Here is a 16,140-nt window from a genome sequence, read left to right as displayed (position 1 = left end):
CATTCGTTCGTAGCTGTGTTTGTATCGGGAAAGTCCGCGTTCAATAAAAGTCCTAGATTTGCATCAAACGTTCCACATATCCAGACACGTTCCTCGATATACGGCCGAGGTCGAACACCTCGTGTTTGGCGAACATGTCGCCATAGTAACTCTGCTGTCCTAGAAATTCCTCTGCGAGCATTATACAGAGTGGCCTCGGTGATTCTTACCGCTTATAGCTTGTCGGTTTATGTGACCGCTGGCAAGAATCATTTCAAGCTCTCGGCGTAGCGAGAGCGTTGCGTTTAGATTCGCATTTGCGTTCGCGTTTGCGTTCGCGTTTACGCTCGCGTGCCGAACCGCAAACTGCTTTGTTACCTTCAGTCATTGCACTTCGTTTCCGTGTATGCGGTTCGTCTTGTCCTGCAAATGGCTAATTATTGATAGAGCCACGTAACACTCAATTACGTTACCATTTTTTTTCCTGGCGATTTAATCATTCCTTTTCTCATCAAGCGGATGCTTGTTTTATACCCGATAGTTTTACAGTTTTGATTGCGAATTTTTATGCAATTCGACGTTTCACTGTCTAGTTTTGTCGGGAATGACACATCGGATGCGTTTTCTTTATCCCGCAGATTTGTCGATAGGAACTTGGGAACAGTTACTTATCTTTATTTATTCTTATTTCTTTTCGTTTATTCTAATTAATTTTTATTTATTTTCATTTATTTTCATTTATTTTTATTTATTTTTATTTATTTTTATTTATTTTTATTTATTTTTATTTATTTCTATCTATTTTTATTTATTTTTATTTATTCTTATTTATTCTTATTTATTCTTATTTATTTGTTCTTGTTTATTTATTTTGTAAAAAATTCACAGTGGTGCAAATAAAATGTTGTTAGTTGTTTTTAGTGATACACATGGTTTCACGTATTTTAGGAATACTGTATGTAGGCTATAGTGACGAACCATATGAAGCCTAGGTTTATGAAGACAGAGCCACATTAGATAAAACGTTCCCATTTGCCTCAAACAATTTTTTGACACGTACAAAAATACTTATGCATATTAAAATACTTTACTGACGACATAAATGGCAGAATGTACTAAGATTGTTCAATACTTTAATACACAGCTTACGATTTATATTAGTATGCTACAACAATAGAAATTTTAATCGTGAACCATCAAATCATTTCTGGTAACATGTGTTTTGAAAGGACTATTTCTTTAGATCGTTTCTTTAAATTATTTCCTTGCATCTTTTCTTCAAATCATTTCTTTAAATTATTTCTTTAAATCATATCTTTAAATCACTTCTTATAAATCAATTATTTTAGAGTTACTATTTAAAAACAACTCCAAAGCTTTATTTTTCGTGCAACACAATGTTTCAGAAGTCTGCGGACAAGTGGGATAAAGTATTAAATAATAAAAATTATGCGAAAGCTCCGAAATAGAGTAATTTAAATCAGCTTCGGATTCTCTGCGATAAATGTTTAACGTGTCGCAGAATCCAGCATGGCACGAGGAGGAAAATGTCAATTATCGACGAGTCAAAAGGTGAACGCATTATTTATAGATGAATTTTTTACGATTACCTCCGATTTCCGCGTCGTGGCGCGTCGATTTCACGCTGATCTTATGTTGCGTGTGTCTTTATATCGTAAAATCAAAATAGATTCGACAAAAGCTAAAGGAACAGTTTAATAAAATCAATAAAACATTTCAACCATGCTCTAGATATCCGATTTGTATCCAAATACGAACCACTTACATATATTTACACTCATTAGTCTCATTAGTCTTATCAATCTTATCTGTTTCATAAAATTTTGGTAATAGTTTTAGTAATAGTAATTAGATCTTGATATATCGAACGAATCCTTCAAAACCACTTTAATTGCTTTTGTCACTTTTGTTGCTTCATTTACAATGAAATCGTGGAACAGTGTAAATACACGTCAGAAGAATCTCAGATTACTATCACATTACTCTCGATCTAACGAAACTATCGAAAGAGGACATCATTTGCTACTTAATTCGCATGTCTTGCTATCGATACAAACAATTTTAGCGTTACACTAATTGCACTATATATAGGACGTGTGAAAAGATCTTAAGAAGTAAATCAATCTCTTAAAGGCAGAGACTACGAAAGATCGGACACGTTATAGTTTATTGCACCAAAGTAGAAAATACACCGTGAAACCATAAACTATTTTTAACCCTCACAGGGCGGACATTTTTGACGCATTCTTGGCAACCACAACTGGATCAATCAACACACGCATACTGATCGCTTACATAGAAACTTGGTATTATCGAAGCAATTTATTTAATAAACCAAAGATCGAGAAGTTAATATACCTACGATATTAATTATGCTTTCAAACATAATCAATAAAAGTTGATCGACGTGTTAAAATCTTTATACATAGAAACATGTATCTAATATTATGTAATTATTTAGCTTACTTAGCAACGTGGAACAAATGCAATACGATGCGTCGATCGCAAAACTGTTCGACGAACATCGAAAATCGTGAACACATATTGTAGAACTTCACACATTTAGACATTGTACATACATATGCGGAAGATCGAAGAATACGATACCCCGAAAATTCCGAATGGATTCCGTAAAAACAGCTCAGTTCGAGTTAAGATGTTTTTGCACGCAGTGCCAGAATTTAGTTACACTCGTCGCCGTATTTATTACAGTGTACAGTCAGAGACAAATATTTGTGGACACCATTTAAAACGATATACCTTTTTTCAAACTGAACTACATGACTTGAATTTTCTTTTAGACAATGACTAAAATTCGTTTTTTTAATTTTGCTATTACTTGGAACGACGGAAAGAAAGTAAAAATCTGAGCCTGTAACGAAAATTTAAAAAATGCACTTTGAAGAAAGTCCGCTTCAAGTAAAAAAAGCTTACGTTTTTTAACTCTTTTATTTGAGCCTGTAACGAAAATTTAAAAGATGCACTTTAATGAAAGTTCGCCTCCTATGAAAGGGTCGTTTTAATTTAAAGAAAAAATTGTACAATAGACAATTAGAGCACGGATTTAGTGTTGAATGAAACATTTGTGATCCTGGATCGGGACGAGCTCGGTTCCTGCCGAGAATGTAACTGTCGGAGATGACAATCGATTTCGAAGATGACCACCGCAGCGGATTCGAAGGAAAGAAAGTTCGTTGGACTTTCTATAGCAGCGAAGCGGTACTTTCTAAAATATTGCGCGGCGTTTGTTTCTTAATTGTGGCGCGAGCGTCGCGAGCCATAATAAACTCGATTTCGCGTAATAATGCAGCGTTTTCGTTAGTCGAAGGGTCCGTGTTGCCACGTGCACAGCGATAAAAACGTGGCCCGTCCGGTGACAGGTGCACCGCGGCAAACCTGTTCTTTTTTTCCCCCCAAGCATCCGCCGTAGAATTTCGAATGAAGCACGAGCCTCTGCCGGCGCCGCTTTTACTCCGCCGACGACAAGACACATCCCGGTGATTGTTTCTCGCATTCTCAGAAAAAGCGAGGAATCTCATTCACGGGACCAAAGAGTTCTCTAAACAGCAGTCGCGTCGCGTCGTTGCTATCGCTGGCTTAGAACGTCGAAGAAACCGATCGACGCCGACTTTCGCAACAAGTATTCCAGCAAAGATACAGATCGAAACGTTTCGCTCGTTAAATACCGTTGCCACGAATACGTTCGATCATAGATGCCGTTCGAAGCTAATTAACACACAAAAGTAACAGTAAGTAACAGTATCAATCAACGGGAGCCAGAGGCGTCGATTATCCTTCGAGCGATTCGTCGCGTCAGCGAAACGTTCACTTCATATGTACGCCAAGCATAATTGGCGGGATCTTTAGAGAGAATACATTTTCTTCGGCTCGTTTGCAACAGACTGGAGTGAAATTGAAATTTATTTAGGATAGTGGAACTCGTTACTGTCAGCTCGTTGGTTTGTTTTCGGGCATAATTCGCTTTATAATCATTAGACTGCGGATTTGATGCATTTATAGTCAAATACAAAATTATAATGACATTAGATGAATTTATGTATATTGTTACGCGTTGTTGTCCATTTATTAGAATGATTAAAACAGGAAAGACACTTTCATCTAATTCATGTTTCTTACAGTTAACCTTGACAATTTTTATTTTGCACAAAGATCCGCGGTCTAATAATTATCGAATAAGGGGCATGTTAAATTTTGTTATTCTTTCGTTTTGTTTATTTTCGAATAAAACTATTTGCTGTGGCCTTTGGATTGTTTCCAGGCATAATTAAAATTATATTTATCGAATAAGACGTGTTAAATTTAATATGTCTTATTTGATAAGTGTAAAGTTAATTGTGCCAAAAACAAAGGCGCACCGATTGGTTATCCCATAGTTACCTATATGTTCGATTCATTTAATTTGATAGTTTCTTATTATTATTATGGTTTTTGCATTGTGTTTCATTGTTTCTTTTATTTTCGTCGTAAACGTCTACAAACCGCAATTAATGTAATGACATACTCTCTGGACTAAGTTTCCTGGATCAATAAAATACACATTCTGCTAGCGTTAGGTAATGCTAAATTATTCAATTAGGAAGCGCTATTGCCGCCACCTATTGCTCCAAAGATATAGTCTAGTCGTCGGACGTAAAGATCTTGACAAGAATGTCATTTTTATTAGAACAGTTCCCAGCAGAATTATTCGTTTAATATTAAATCGACCGAGCACTGAAATTGACTGGAATGTGTAATCGAGCAATTTTCACTACAGCCTGTGCTGAAACGAAGAAACTCACTCGATCATTTACCGTGATACCATTTTTATAACGGTATAATGAAAGTTCTCCGATGGGCCAAATTGGAACTGGTTGGAGATGTGAAAGACATCGTGAATGTACTATTTTCAATTAATCAAAACGGTCACAGAAACGATGGCAGAAAGCGACCAAAAAATACTAACAAAAATACCGCAGATAATACAAAAATACTACAAAAATACTACAAATCCTACAAAAATACTATATCAAATTTTGTAAATTTAATCTTCAAATCTATATCTAAATAGCTTCAATCGCGAACAAAATTTGTAGCACTTTCAAGCAAAAACCTGTCTTTAGTCTCCCACCTGCTATACTACGTAAAAACATGTTACAGGAAAATGAATGACGGAGTGCGATAGCAGAGGCTTCAAGCTTCAAAATGAGCCTAAGTTTCTGGTCGTACGATTCCATTTTACGAAATTACAAAAGTTCGAATATCGACGATATTTCGAAAATCGGAAACCGAGCATGCGAACGCTTTCAGGAGCGACTATAAGTTCGAACAGAGAGTATTCCACTGATTAATTAATATTACTAAAAGAAATTAAAACCATTTGAACGAACATAAAAAATGGTATAATATTCTATATCTCTCGTGCAACAAGGAAAACTGTACAACCATGGCTAGAGTCACAAGGAGACGTTACAAAAACTGTGCATCGATTTTGGAGCAAGAATCAATAACAATCGTGGCGCGCACGTAGCATTTGAAAATTCTCACGGTTCTCCATCGAGTAGACCAACGTTTCTCAACATGTAATTCCGAATTGAAATTTTCTACCAGTACGTGTCACTGACTTTCATAGTTACCAGCTCCGCTTGAAAATTACGATTACGGACATTCAAAAATCGAGGTCCCATTCGAAACCCATGGGAGAGTTCCCGAATGCTGTACACATGTCCTACAATTTTCATAAACAATGTACACTTTCATAAGGTCCGCGCGTCAGCCCAGCCGGTGTACAGAGTTCTCACCGGCAGCGTCGTTCGATTGCGAAAGTGAATATGTACTCACGGTTCCTCATGTTGACTCCCGTGTGTCCTGGCGTAATCTCGGCAAAAGATCCTAATCCTTCGAATTCCGTCGCAGCTAAACCGTGGTCAGTTATCCGGTCACGTGGTAGCTGCGTTGTATGTACACAGAGCGAGTCCCCTTGCTTTTGTCCTGTTGCTTTTGTTCTTCCGAGACGCTGCCAGCTAGCAAACAACAATTCACCGTGTCCATCGATCACCAACGAAACAATCACAAAACCCGCGCCGATCTCTCCGTGATCCAGAGGCACCTGATCCAGAGAGACCCGGTGAACCGCGCGACCTACAGAACACCCGAAAGCCCGGAACGCTTCTGTTCGACGCGAGCTGAGCCGCGATCGAGCCTGGAGATCGTCGATCCACGTCGATCTACGAACGCGGACTGGCTTTCTTGCCGATCGGACGATGATAGGCGCGCGCCCCTCTTTCCGGGCGACGACGATGAATCCTCTTTCTGGCGCACACGACTGGTGGAAAAGGTGTTCACTAAGTTCGGTTAGGTCAAGTGTTTTCCCGGCGTAGTCTCGAGTAGCACTTGTTGATTCCGGACGAGCATAGTTCTGACCAGAACGCCGAGAACCACACCTTACGAGAGACTGTAGTGGATATACGGTTCGAGTTGAAAGGCCCTCGCCCGCGAGACCGAGCCAGGGCCGTACCTAGGAAACCCGGCGCGTCGAGATTCATCGATCGGAGCCGCCGGCGATCATTCTCCCCGACCCGGCAGACACGCAGCTGTCTGAAACACGATTCTAGGCGAGCAGAATCATTTTTCTCGTTGCATTGCAATTAGGATCGTTTCATTACCACCCAAACGTTACGTTCAAATTTCGGGCTTTTGCATGAAAGTTCATGATGTTGTTCAGATATTCCCCATTCTAAATTTGAATACAACCGTGTATACAATAAACGTTATAATAATAGATAATATATATTAATAAATAAATTATATAATATATATTATAATAATATATAAAGCGATGTTAATTTTATCGGATCCCTAATTCTCGTATTCTTTATCATCAGACTGTGGATTTTTATCCAAGAGATGTAGATACTACATAAACATTTATTTCTTGTCTTGATCATTCTAATGAGTCGGTAATACAATTGTGTTTTCAAATTGTATAAATGTTTCTGCTATTTTTCATTCGATCAATTGATTATCGTCATAAATGCATAAAATCCGCAGTTTGTTTATTACTTCGGGAATTATATTTAACTGTGTTCTATATATCTATACCAGGACTAGATCCTTTACTGCATGTAAACATACAGGTGCAAAATGAATAGAATTGCGCTTTTTAGACCACTGTGAGACATTTGGACGCGGAAAGATCATAAAGATCTAGAGGAAGTCTTGACAATAGGTTAAATTAAATTTGATATTCCTTCCCGTCAGAAATTGCTCTTTTCTACTTCGATGTAACGATTTTAACGATTGTACGATGCCTGAGATCATTCTAGTTAATGTGCCAGACGCTTGAGCACGAAAGTACGTTAGGCTAGGTTCGGAACGATATTAACGTTTGATTTTTAATTTGGATTTCGTTCACTTCGAAACGGCATGTTTCTGCGCCGATGTGGCAATTCGAACGATTTTATTATCTCTCCGATTGGTGTGGTCAACGTGTTACACATTTGAACACGAAAAAAAACCAGTCCAGGTTTCAAGCTATGTATTTGGTCAATTGGTTAAATGAAGGTTTTGTTTCCTCATGCAATTGTTCTTTCCTGCGTCGACGTAGAGAACTCCACCGATTTTACAATGCCTGAAATGTTTTCCGGTAACAGTTTTGCTGAAGTACAAAGAGCTTTTGTTGCAATTCGGCGAGCATTTATTGTACACAAATCCATGCGACGAGTTTCGATTTTATTTTTAGATACAAGAAAATGGTACAAGGCTTAGGATTATTCTAGTAAATATGCGAGTCGTTTGAGCACGCGAAATGACAGAAAGCTGAATTTAGAACGCTATTGACAGTTAGTCGAATTTCATTTGGATCTTGTTTCTTAAAAAATGGATCCCGGTTGCAAAGTTCAGGATGCCCCTGATCATTACGGCCGATGTGCCAGATCTTTCAACATGAAAAAGAACGACACTGAATTCCGAACAGTCTTGTCAAACGGTTTATAATTTACGGCAAAAATTGTTGCTCGAAGATACAGTGATTCCAATGATTTCATTGAGTCGTGCAATATAAAATTTCGCATTTTTTCTTTTCTTTCTCTAAAAAATAAAGCTTTTGCATAAACGCTCGCACGATTGATAGAGTGTACATATTCTTGGATCACTTGTAATTCGTAAGAAAATTCGATTTATTATTATACATTCTTGGATTACGTTAACTTTTGGATGCAGATCCTGCAGATCCTGAATTTACCTTCTCGTAGTTTTAAAGGTTTTCTTTGTATTCGGAATTGTTGACAAACTGGGGCAAAGCTTTATATTTATCGAATAAAACATATGACATTTTTCTATTAAAAAATAAGCAAAATGAAAGAATAACAAAATTCAAGATAAAACAAACTAAAAGAATAAAAAGATTTTAAACAAGCAAAATGAAAGAATAAAAAGATTAAAGGTAAACGAATAAAAAGAATAAAAAGATTTTGAAGAAGTAAAATAAAAGAGTAACAAAATTGAAGATAAACAAATTAAAAGAATAAAATGATTTTAAGCAAGCAAGGTAAAAGAATAAAAGAATTCAAAATATAAGCAGAATAAGAGAATAAAAACATTCGAAACAAACGAAGTAAAAGTTACTTTTGTTGATCAACCCCCTCGAGCTATCACGACGAAATTTTCGAGACTGCAAAAAATATTCTTCCATTTCGTCATATGTATTGCCATGAGCGCTGGTTTCCGAGGAAGCTGTGAAAACGTTACTGCTCAAAGAAACTTAACCCAAACCTTGTTAAGTTGACTTGTTCGCCGAATTCCGAAGAAGTCATATAAAATCTGCTGCTTCAAGCAAAAAGATTTCGGTACTTCATGCTCCGCGTCGTTAATCAGAGTTGAAAATGATGGATCGAATGACTAGATGTTCAAATTCAACCAACTTTCTTCGTTAAAACTTGGCATAAGTTGCAACGATCGTTTCTACCGAAACTTAATATCATCGAAACCGCCAAACCCCTCGAACGCTCTCATCTAAGTAGCCCTATTTTCGACCGATCCTGATGTTACAACAATATCCGAAGTTTCCGGAACAATGTCGCGAGAAAATCGATCGAGAATCGCGCACATTTCCGATTCGATTTAGCCGGCACCGGGGAACCCGTTCCTCTCCGGCACAACCGCTTACAGTTAAGCATTATTCAACTTAAGACGCGCCGGGCTTTCTGTGCAGCAACCTAATAACATCGTCGAAAATACGTCCGCTCGTAAGTTAAGACAGACGACTCGGGAATGCAAATTCGGCGGGGCCCGTGGTTGCCACGAATTCTTCCCGGTTAACATACAAATTGCCATCATTCGTTATCGTACAGGTTGGTGTACCGGTGTACAGGTCCCCGTCCTCCATCTGTGTAATCCGGTTCGAGGATCCCTTTTTTTTCTTTGGCCGCGACTCTGCCAACTGCGCTCTTTAGCACCGGCGAATAATTATCGCGTGTCAAAGCCTCGTTCCCGATGGATATGCTCGAGGAGCGCTCCGGAACATTGCGAAGAATGTTTCACGCGAGGCCACGCCTAGAGTTCGATCTTGCATAGCTCTGGCACCGCCTATGGGCTCACCTTTTGCTCCTTGGATCGAGGACAGGAGGCTCAGGACACGATTCGCCGATGGCTGACCAGTTATCCAATCGTGGAACGTGGAAGCAAATAATACTGTGTCGAGGTGAAACGCAGAATTCCGATGTGCAACGTACTGCCGTCGTCGTCGGGATTCTCCTCTGGATCATTAACTCCGCGATGACACCCTCGGATCTCTCGCGACTCCAGCAGAGAGAGATTGACTTTGACTTGACCAGAGATTCGAGGCTTTCACGGCCCGGTATCGTACAGTTCTTACCGTCGAGGCTTTATTTATTTTGTTTTTCTTTTGGTTTGATTTATTCCAAACACTTTTCTATTTAGTGAAAGCACAAACTCATTTGTCGCGATGACTCATAGTGGGTAGATACAAACAATAGATTCCACCTAGCTGCATCGGAAGTTATTTACGATTCATCAGGGAGTCAAAGACGCGCTGTTACTAATATGTGCCTGGTGGTGTTCCACTTGACCCCTTGCCGTGCCATTTTCTTTCCAGTCATAATGATTAGAACTATTTCGATTATAATAATTTCTTAGAGGAATTGAAAGATTTGTGTTTGTCGTGCGTCTACACTTCCTTGAGTACTGGAATATTGCAGAGAAAAGAACAGAATTTTGTTCCAACATGAAAGAACGGAATAACATTCATGCTTAACAGGTTCTTAGCAGAAATCTCCGTTACGAGTTGGACTCGTTAAAGTACGGCAAGGGGTTAACATAGTGGAACCTCTTCATGTCCCGGTTCATTACTTACCGATCAAGAAGACTTTTTAATTGGCTGGTTAAAGAATTAAAAACCTGGGTGTTAATGTTATTAGAGTGTTTCGTTATTTCCGATGTTCCTCTGTATTTTCCAAACCAAGTATCCTTTGGTTTTGACGTTAACTTCGCTGAAGAGTTACTGTATGTCCTGTTCCAATATGGTTCGATAACCCAGTCCGGTACAACGTTCATGTTCCTTCAATCGAGTGATCACGATCCCTCCAGTTTCGCCAATGTAAACTTTAACCTGTAAATTTACATTGAAGACTGCAAACGAAAATCTTCGAAATAAGCAAACTTTTACAGTCGTTTTAGAGAGATTCCATAGCCACAGTTCCTTGTAGAGTGAAGAGAGTGCTATTATAGGGTTAAAATTGGGGAACGTTTTATCTAGAGAAAACTGTATGAAAATGAATGCTGTTATTTATGAAGTAAACTTTAAAGTAACAGGAATTTGTTCATGAACAGCAAAAGAAGGATTTTTGCTATAATTTTCGAATATTCGTGCAAGAATATGATTAGTTTTAAGACCATTGAGTCCACGTTAAGTAGACTGATGTGTAATAACACCTAAAAATAATTTCTCACTACGATTTTAACAATAAATAGATTGCTAGATAATATTAGACTGAGAAACTTTATTCCGATATAGATTTTTGTATGTTATTTATAAAAATTGTAAAGATAAACGAATTTAGTACGTCCTAATGAAGGTAATGAGTAGACTGGGAACTTTTGTGAAATAGGTTTTTATTCATTGGTAGACTGCGGATCCTTGTGTAATAGATTTTTATTAATTAGTACACTGTGGATCCTTGTCTAATAGATTTTGATTAATTAGTAGACTGCGGATCTTTGTGCAATAGATTTTTATTAATTGGTAGACTGCGGATCTTTATGTAATTAATTTTGATTAATTAGTAGACTGCAGATCTTTCTGTAATAAAAGAACTGTCATTAAATAAAGCATCTGCATCTCATAATGAATTTTGAAATTGAAAAAAATCTGTAACTCAGCAATAGACACGTTCGTGAGAAAGATTGTGTTACTGGGAAAAATGATAACAATTCAACGGATTGTTTGGTTCATACTTTATACGATACACCGCAGCATATTCGTGCTCCTCGAGCGACCATATTGGATGTTTGCAGTGGGATGATACTTATCAGAAGGTGTACCCGAAAACCGTACTAAATTTTACAGTGCTTCAACAGGCAGTCATGTAATCAGGCAAAACAAACACAGTCACACATACTCTGCTTCACGGTGATTATTATCTCGGTGTTTGAACCGCTGTGATTCTAAAAAAACATCAAACGTGTTAAACGAAGCTTGAAAAAGCAAGATACAACAATTTGCCAAATTTTCTCTATATTGTGAAGTGGATTTCATTACATCGCGAAACACGACATGTAGTTCCAAACAGCATGGTCAAAATGGCTGAAGCATTATCCTAAAATCAATCATGCATCCATTTTGGAGAACCAAAAATCTTTTAAACGATGCTTGAAAACATACAACAATTTACCAGTTTTCTCTATATCGGAAAACAGATTTCTTTAAATCTCGAATCGCAGGTTGCGACTCCAAATTCCGCCGGCGGAATGACTGCGCCCATTTTGGAGAACCGTGTTCGACAAATCTTGTTTAAATACTTGTTTCGCCATCGGTTTAGGAAAACGAAGAACGACAGAAACGAATAAGAAAATTGATCGTAAACGAGGTAGGAACGACGGTCGACCTATCGGCGATCGGTTTACGTATTCCCGACGGTGTCAACGGAACCGTGCTGGTCGCAGGTGCCTGAATGGAGTGTACTAAGAAAATAAATTTTTAAGAGACCCGTTATGCCCGCCGGTGAATAATTAGTAGGCTCTCGGCGTACTCGCTTAAGAAATCATTCAGAGATGGCTGTCTCGAGCCGTCCCTGAGTCGTTGCGAGGAGAGAGGGACTAACTGCTTGGCTCGAAAACGGGGGTACCGTACGTTCACCGTTGCCGGCGTTCACCTCAGTTTTATCGACGTATTTTTCACGTTTTCTCTTCGTCCATCCACTGTTTCCCCCTCTCTCTTCATTCCCTTCCCCTCGTTCCAGCGGCATCCAGAGGCCTCGCTGGCGCGTGCATTACATACCATTCCAACCCTCGTCTGATAACCGAGTCGACCTCGAACATTTTCTGCCGTACCATGCGAATCGATCTTATCTCTTTCCCCCATTCAACGGGCGAGTGGCCTTTTACCCGCCTTAAACACGAAAAAAAAAACAATCTTAATGCCTCCACGTTTGCGCGTAGAACATTTGCCGCGCTTTCAATTTCTCAGCGTTCAATTTTACGGAACTTCGTAAGGTCTCTTGAGAATTCGCGGCAATACCATGGTATGATGCATAACGGTGGACATTCCCGGCATGATTTTACCGATATTCGAAGAGAAACCGGTTCGAGGAACGGCGACTCCGTCGAGCGTAGTTTGTCCGATAGCGGATCGTGTCGGGTTTTATATTCGGACTCATGGTTATTCGGGGAACCCCGATATCTGAGACGGAAAAGTAAGAGGAGACGTCGATGTCTGCGCCGTCGGTACGTCGACGAGTTTGCTGGGTTTGTCGGTAGATGGGGCTCGAAAAACCGCGAAACGATGTTGTTTAAACTGTTGCACCACGGTTTATACTTTATCGACTAATTCTGATAAGTAGACCGAAGATCTTTAATCAATAATAAACTATTTGTCCTCTCTTTGCACGAAATGTACAATATTCTTTATTTTAAATTGCAAACTGTCAACACTTCCTTATCACGAAATCAATTCAATCCCGTGGAGTGAAGATTTTGTGAATCAATTGGTAGAAACACAGCAGTGATATTATATTTACGTTTTCGTCATTATACATTGTTTTTGATCGTTCTAATACTAATTTTTGTCGGAACTGCATAGAACTTGCAGTAAACACGTCTACGCATTCGCAGAATCGACGACGGATCATCGTTGACCCAAGAATTAAAGTTATATCACTCGGTTTTTACAATGGTTTCGAACGATATTGTAATTTTTAACCCTTATGTGGAATAATTGGGGACTCTTTTTCGCATTCGCTTAAAAATATTTCTCGTTCCCGGTAAAGTATTTCAATATTGCGAACTTGCTGACTGAAAAACTTCTTTCTAATGCATATTTGTAAGGTAAATTTAAAAAAAAAAATTAGTGCAGCACATACCAGTTAATTATACAGAAATGAGAAATAAGAGAAATATTTCTACCTTGCATATTAGCACAGAAATATATCTGGCTCTCCACGTACATTTTTCACCGATAACTCTGCGAGCGTTATTCGTTCTGTTTTAATTACTTGGATATAATCTGCAGAGAACGCAACAATCGAAAACTATTTTTGCAGAATTGTAATAATTAATCCAATGAATTAACTCTCAGAAAGTCACTGGTGCAGCAGAAATCTAAGTTTAATTAGGTTTCAACATTATAAATGAATTAATACTTTATAAATTAATACTTTATTATTCGTTTTACAGTTTCAATCTCGATCCCCCGTTTCATTGATCTTCTCATCGTATTTAATTTATTCTATTATCAATATTATTCATATTTTATTTATTGTCACATGTTGAGGAATTAAAGGATGGCTTCGCAAGTGAATACACAATTAAAAGAAATTCAATACATATTCTCCATAGTCTTCGTAATGGTAAGTATAGTAAATTCTCTCTGATCGACCCTCAGCTTGTCAACAAAGATGAACGATTTGGGGGAAACAGATAGGCTTATTTGAGCTTCGCGACTCGTTTTTGTAATTACCGATTGTCAACAACTATAAAAACGAGGCTGCAAGGCTCGAATAATCGCAACGATTTTTATTTACAAGCTAAGGATCAATTAGAGAGAACTTACTGTACTTCGTAATAATGTGCACAGTCAAATTGAAATGTCCATCGAAATTTATGTCGTTATTAGACGACATGCGAATGCTTCCGTGAATATATTTTCCCGATCCAAAGTGCACCTATTTCTCAAACATGAGCTAACCAGTTGCATCATCTTCATTAACGTTTTCCAACATGCAAATGCAGAAATGTCATGCGTACCATTTAAATGCCACTGCTACAGGAGCAATGCTGTTCTCACTGTGAGGTCTTCGATGAAATACGACGAGGTCTGCGATCTTCATTTCTACGATAAAATCAAATCTTTATAAAAACGTTATGATAACTGAAGAAGGTTTGGAAGAAAAAATATCAAAAAACAAAACCGACATACTGGAATACTCTCTTACAGGGTTCACTTCTGAATATTCTCTTGACGTTGACTTTTTGTCGTCCATATGTGACAGAACTGTTTGTCAATTTGCGATTACTCGTATCGGTATCGCCTCTTTTAATTAACAATCAAAATGTGTAATCATCGTATCTTCCTCGACTCAAAATTCATTAATATCCTTCTCATTTTAGGACAACAACTTTTTCCAAATTGTATCAAATGATTTGATTCGATTTTAATCGATAGTCAATGTGTGAAACAATTTTTTATGTTTTCCCAACTTTTTTTTATCAGAACTTAGAACGCTGAAATGTCGCCCGCGCATATGAGTTAACGAGATTTACGAAACGTGTTGTTAAATCTTTTCCAAGCTCGGATAAAAAGTTAAAAAAACATCATCTCTCTATTTTTCTTATCGGTCCGACCAATTACAATTTGTTGAATAAAAATTTGTACACACGCTGTGTAGTGCACTAATTCAGATGTCGGCAACACCTTTTGCTGCGGATCAAAATCAACCAAAATGTGATTAGGTTGTCCAACAAAGGCGTTGAGCCTGTGGCATTTTGACTTTAGAACAGTCTTCTAGAGAATAACAAGATAAATGTCACCGCGATATTATAATTACGATATGCTTCTAAACTTTAAACATACAAATTCAAAATTCTAATTCTTATAAAAACAAATGTATTGAAATATAATTTTGAAAAATCATCGAATGGGTCATGGCGTTTGCACTAGTTAGTCTATCGTTGAAAAGAAAAAGAAAATCAATCGATTCCACAAAGCTGTTATTCCGTTTTAGAGAGTGTCGGTTCAGAAAGCCCGGAGCCTCCCTACTGCAACTTTGCTCGAGAAACGAATCGCATCCTGGATTGGTCGGCAAAGTCATACCGTTGAAAATTGTTTGTGAAAATCTTAACCGAGCTGTATATGCAAATGGCAGACGATTTCAAAACATTTTTTTTGCCAAGCGAAAAAAAAATGTATTCCAGACGAGTGGGAGCAATTGAAGCAAAAAACTATTTAAAAAAAAAACTCCATAAATCTCGACCAAAGAGAATGACAGCCGTTATTAAATGTAAAAATTATTACTGTACATAATATTTTGTTAAATATGCTATCATTTTGTCCCACTGTATTTGCATAAAAATCGTTTTTCTTACCGAATAGAATTTTTCAGACTAGCGAAATTCAATTTTATTTCATTCGCGAGCGTTTGCAGTGGTATTCTGCATGCATGTATAGAAACAAAACCTCGGTGCAATGATAAATAAACAAAAATCACGAGTGTAAGACCGATGGAAGAACGCGGAAAACATCAGAAGTAACAGGTGATCCGGAACGACCCGCGCAGTTGGCCAACCGGAAGCGTTGCCCGGGGTCATTGTTAAACTCCGGTTTCCGGTGACCGCGAACGGAAACTCTTGGCAACGTACCCCGGCAACGGAAAATCTGCGCTCGCGCAGATTACCATCGGCTCGCATGTGTCA

The 16,140-nt window shown here is 38.1% G+C and overlaps 1 protein-coding gene across 1 annotated transcript in view; it reads right to left on the bottom strand.

Annotated features, from left to right (window-relative positions):
- The window catches only part of LOC117223746 (putative ferric-chelate reductase 1 homolog), a 57,309-nt gene extending 50,847 nt beyond the window's left edge, over window positions 1–6,462 (bottom strand). Inside the window, exon 1 of the mRNA XM_033476220.2 lies at window positions 5,839–6,462. Coding sequence (XP_033332111.1) covers window positions 5,839–5,848 — 10 coding nt within the window. The 5' untranslated portion in view covers window positions 5,849–6,462. The remainder of the gene's footprint in view (window positions 1–5,838) is intronic.
- Between the last annotated feature and the right edge of the window lie 9,678 nt (window positions 6,463–16,140).

This window comes from Megalopta genalis, chromosome 6, assembly GCF_051020955.1.
Source record: "Megalopta genalis isolate 19385.01 chromosome 6, iyMegGena1_principal, whole genome shotgun sequence".
Lineage (NCBI taxonomy): Eukaryota > Metazoa > Arthropoda > Insecta > Hymenoptera > Halictidae > Megalopta > Megalopta genalis.
The sequence above is the reverse complement of the archived record's forward strand: the minus strand, read 5'-3'. Positions and strand labels throughout refer to the sequence as shown.